Source organism: Buceros rhinoceros, unplaced genomic scaffold, assembly GCF_000710305.1.
Source record: "Buceros rhinoceros silvestris isolate BGI_N320 unplaced genomic scaffold, ASM71030v1 scaffold8928, whole genome shotgun sequence".
NCBI lineage: Eukaryota > Metazoa > Chordata > Aves > Bucerotiformes > Bucerotidae > Buceros > Buceros rhinoceros.
The window spans coordinates 20,101-23,964 of record NW_010427408.1 but is presented as its reverse complement, the minus strand read 5'-3'; the positions used below and the strand labels follow the sequence as shown (position 1 = coordinate 23,964).

Genomic DNA, 3,864 nt, shown 5'->3' with positions numbered 1-3,864 from the left:
AGATATCAGGAAAAACTTCTTTACAGAGAGGATTGTGAAGCACGCGAACAGGCTGTCCAGGGAGGTGGTGGAGTCCCCATCCCCGGAGGTGTTTAAAAGCCGTGTAGATGTGGTGCTGAGGGACATGGTTTAGGGACCCGGGCAGTGCAGGGTGAATGGTTGGATTCGATGATCCTAAAGGTCCCTTCCAACCAGACAATTCTGTGATTCTGTGATTCTATGAGGACTTTGATAGAGGAAACTGAAAGGTAGGATGCAATGAAAACACTAAAACTTGATGGTGTCCCACTGGTCTGAGACAAATGTTTCTGTGTATGTATAGGAATCAGAGCTTTTCAGCAGATGCAAAAACTCTGAGCCTTGCTGCATCTTCTCCCTTGATTATTAACCTGGCATAACAATGCTGTGGATGCAAACACTAGTTGGCATATACTAAAGAGTTCACACTGAGGGCAACCACCCAGGCATGTAAGGTAAGCTAATGAATAGGTCTTCAAGGAGAAATAAAAGGCACTGCCCTAGGAGGGGGCAGTGGACAAACAGAAAGCCAAAGGGGTTGGTACCTTAGAATCAACAAAGAGATGATCAGAACCAGAATCACAATTCCTGTGAGTGTAAAGACAGCAATAGTCAAGATGTGTGGGCCTGCAGAAAAGAAAAATTGAAAAATAAACACCTTGACAAAGGACACTGAAAAACAATGTAATAGTAAAGATACTGCCCTCACCCACACATGTGCAAGTCCCAGTAGCTGAGCAGGGATATCCTTTGGTCACATCCAAATTGAGAGACTTTGGTATAGTCCAGCACTGCCTAGAGACGACACATGCCTGCCTCTTTCGCTGTGGGAAGAAGCATGACCCACAACAGTGCAGTCTTATATCACCACACAAGGCATGGGCATTCTGTAGGGACACCCAGGTGGGAGGAGAATTTAACAGTACTAAATCTCACACCAGCTCAGCAGCAGTTTCCAGGTGTTCTCCTCTTTAGAAACAAACTATGATAGTTCAGGAATAAAGCCGACTTTTCTTAGTAACTACATTTTTAAAAATGAAGCAGCCAAACTTCTCCTTGCAATACCTTCATAAGAGTGGATAGTGGAGGCAAACTTTGGATACAACTCTCTGTGAGATAGGGATGTAGATGGGGTATGCAGTTGACTATTTGAAATCAGAGTCACTGGCAGGCAGGAAAAATTGTTTTCCCCCAGGATACTCAGGGCTTAATGCAAAATGGGCTCCTTGACTCCTTTAGATAATACTTTCTTTGAAATGGGGAACAAGGGTTTGAGCTCTACTCTTTATCATCATTAAACATAATGCTCAGTGATGACTTTCTGATTCAGGCTTTTTTTTAAATCTTGTCCCTTCCAGTCCTGCTGGGTATCCAATCAATGAGAAAGACAAAGGCCACTTTGACAGGGAGTTTTTCACAACTACCCATACCTTTGTCAACCAGAGTCTTTACTGATATGGTTTGCTTCAGGATGAGATAGACCTGAAGCTTCCACCAGAATTTTGGCTGATATAGAGTATAGCCACTGGTGCATTTGAAAAGCATTTCTCACAAGAACCCATTATCCAAGAAGAGGTCAGAATGAAAATCATGGCACAGCTTTTAACATATGCAGACTTTTCAACATTTCGCTCCTGCGTTCCCCCTTATTGGCCCAGCTGTTTAAAGTAATTCCGTAGTTGTTGTAGAGAGATCTTTGGAGACTGTGCACTCGTTTCTGAAGACGTCTGTAGATACGGCGTTGGGATGACAAGTGCTACTGAGTGGAATGTACACTGCAATAGGAAATTCATATGCTATAGAGGGAAATTAATCTGGTGGCAGCACGAAGCTAGTAAGCGTCCTTGGAAGCTGCCAGGTGCCAAACAACTCGAAAATCAGGCTCAAGCATCTGAGAAATAAGCCTCAGATTGATTTTTCAAGTTGATTGATTGGATCAAATCTTATCTTGAAAATCAGTCCTCAGGCATCTGAGGTCTTAGACCTAAAACCAAGAGCACAAGAGGGTCCTAAACCTGAGCAGGCAGACAGGATGGCCAAGACTAGGAACTGACTATTTAAAGTCATAATTTTTATTGTCTTAATGTGCAAAAGCAAACTGAAGTCTGTCTTAGGTCAGTTCTTGGAGCTCAGGAGCACCGAGAAGGAAAGTTGCAGCCACCAACTTCCTTTAAAGATCAACAATCCATCAGTGCAGAGCTTCATCTGGTGACCACATGTCTTGAGTGCCTACTCTACTAAGCAAGTCCCTCAGCCAAAGACGGCAGAGAAGACTCTAGTTTTGCAGACTGCCATGTTGGCTGTGGGCCATAAAAAAGCCAAGCTACTCAGCCTTTCTGAGGCAAATGCACTTCTGCCTGTGCCCAGAAACAGAAATAAAGGCACAGAGAAAAATGATAAAGTGCAGAACATAATAAATAAATAAAAAGCAACATGACACACATCAGCTGGCTTCAGAATCAGGCAGCCACTGAGCAGCAATTATCAACATAATAATGTGTCTGCATCTGACTAGAATTCAGTTTCAGAACTCCTCTGAATTTTGGACCCAGCTTTCTGGCTTTGATTTTTCTTCTGCATATGATGTCTCCCCACCTTTTTTCTCTGCGTTCATCCCAGCATCAGTCTCAGGACCTCCTAGTATCTTAATATTAGTCTGATGCTCTCCATTGAAAACGGTCAGTATATACTGGTACAGTTCCCCGATCACTCAAACCCCACTCAAGACCTGAAGCAATTTCTTCTCTACCATCACACCCCCCACACACATACCCTGCTTCCTAAGCCACCAACCAGCCCAGGGTAAGTCAGGCACGGATTGCGAAAGACAGTGAAACAGAACACTAAGGCGTCTCCTTGGTGCACTGGGCTGTGCTTTCCCAGCCTTGCACTGCTCTCCCTATCACTTGGGAGTTAGTCACCTCCTGATAGCCTGGTGCATCTGTACCTGGGTCATGATAACCCGGTACATCTGTACTTGAGCCGAGGCCAACAGGGGGGTGACACCAAACAACGGAAATCAACAAATTCTGGGGCTGTGCAACTGGCAGAAAATACCGGAATGTTTCAACATCTGAGGTGGGCTCTAGTGGGAACGTATCTGATTAAAGACAATCACCTTGGACCCTATAAACAGTGATGCTAAACCGAGACCCTTTGAGCTGTCCTGGATTGCAGCAGGCTGGGTCCAGCATCTCCCCTGAGTCAGGACACCTCTCAGGTACAAACTGTGCGAAGGGCCAGGATGAAGTCAGTCTTTTGAGACGCAGTTATCGTTTGTTGAGATTGCCAGAGCATTGCGAGTACTCATGAGAAAATCTTAGCTATAGGCTGGCCTCGCTTTCCTGTGTGTTTGAATACACACATTTTCTAACGCAAGTGTGGATATACGTATATATTCCACTGGATCCAAATAACTCTGTGTGTTTGTGTGCTTTGAGATTATGTCTATGTATATACATATACAGAGAGACAGATTAAGGATATCTTGTAGTAAGTTAAGGTGAATCTTGTCATCATCAAATCTGTAACTAAGTTGCTATTTCAATTGTATCATATTGAACTGAATCTCCTTGTTAATTTTAAATTGGTTACTGATTAAGCACCGCTAAAAATCAATCATTTGATCTACCTCTCACCATTAATAAATCTTAGATTGCTGTTTAATCACAGTCACATCGGTATTTTCTTCTGGAACAAACAGTACTACTGTTTTCCTTCACCAAAAAAGGACATTGTCACCACTATAAAACTACAGATACATGAAAATGTGTAAAGCCATTTCATACAAATTCTCTAAAACTTCAGGTTTGTGAATCGTGGCTTGCAGCTCAACAATCAGCAGGC

General features: G+C 43.3%; 1 protein-coding gene across 1 annotated transcript in view; it reads right to left on the bottom strand.

The window, feature by feature from the left end:
* GUCY2C (guanylate cyclase 2C (heat stable enterotoxin receptor)) overlaps positions 1-3,864 on the bottom strand; it is a 48,922-nt gene that overhangs the window by 27,981 nt on the left and 17,077 nt on the right. Inside the window, exon 11 of the mRNA XM_010141885.1 lies at positions 564-645. Coding sequence (XP_010140187.1) covers positions 564-645 — 82 coding nt within the window. The remainder of the gene's footprint in view (positions 1-563; positions 646-3,864) is intronic.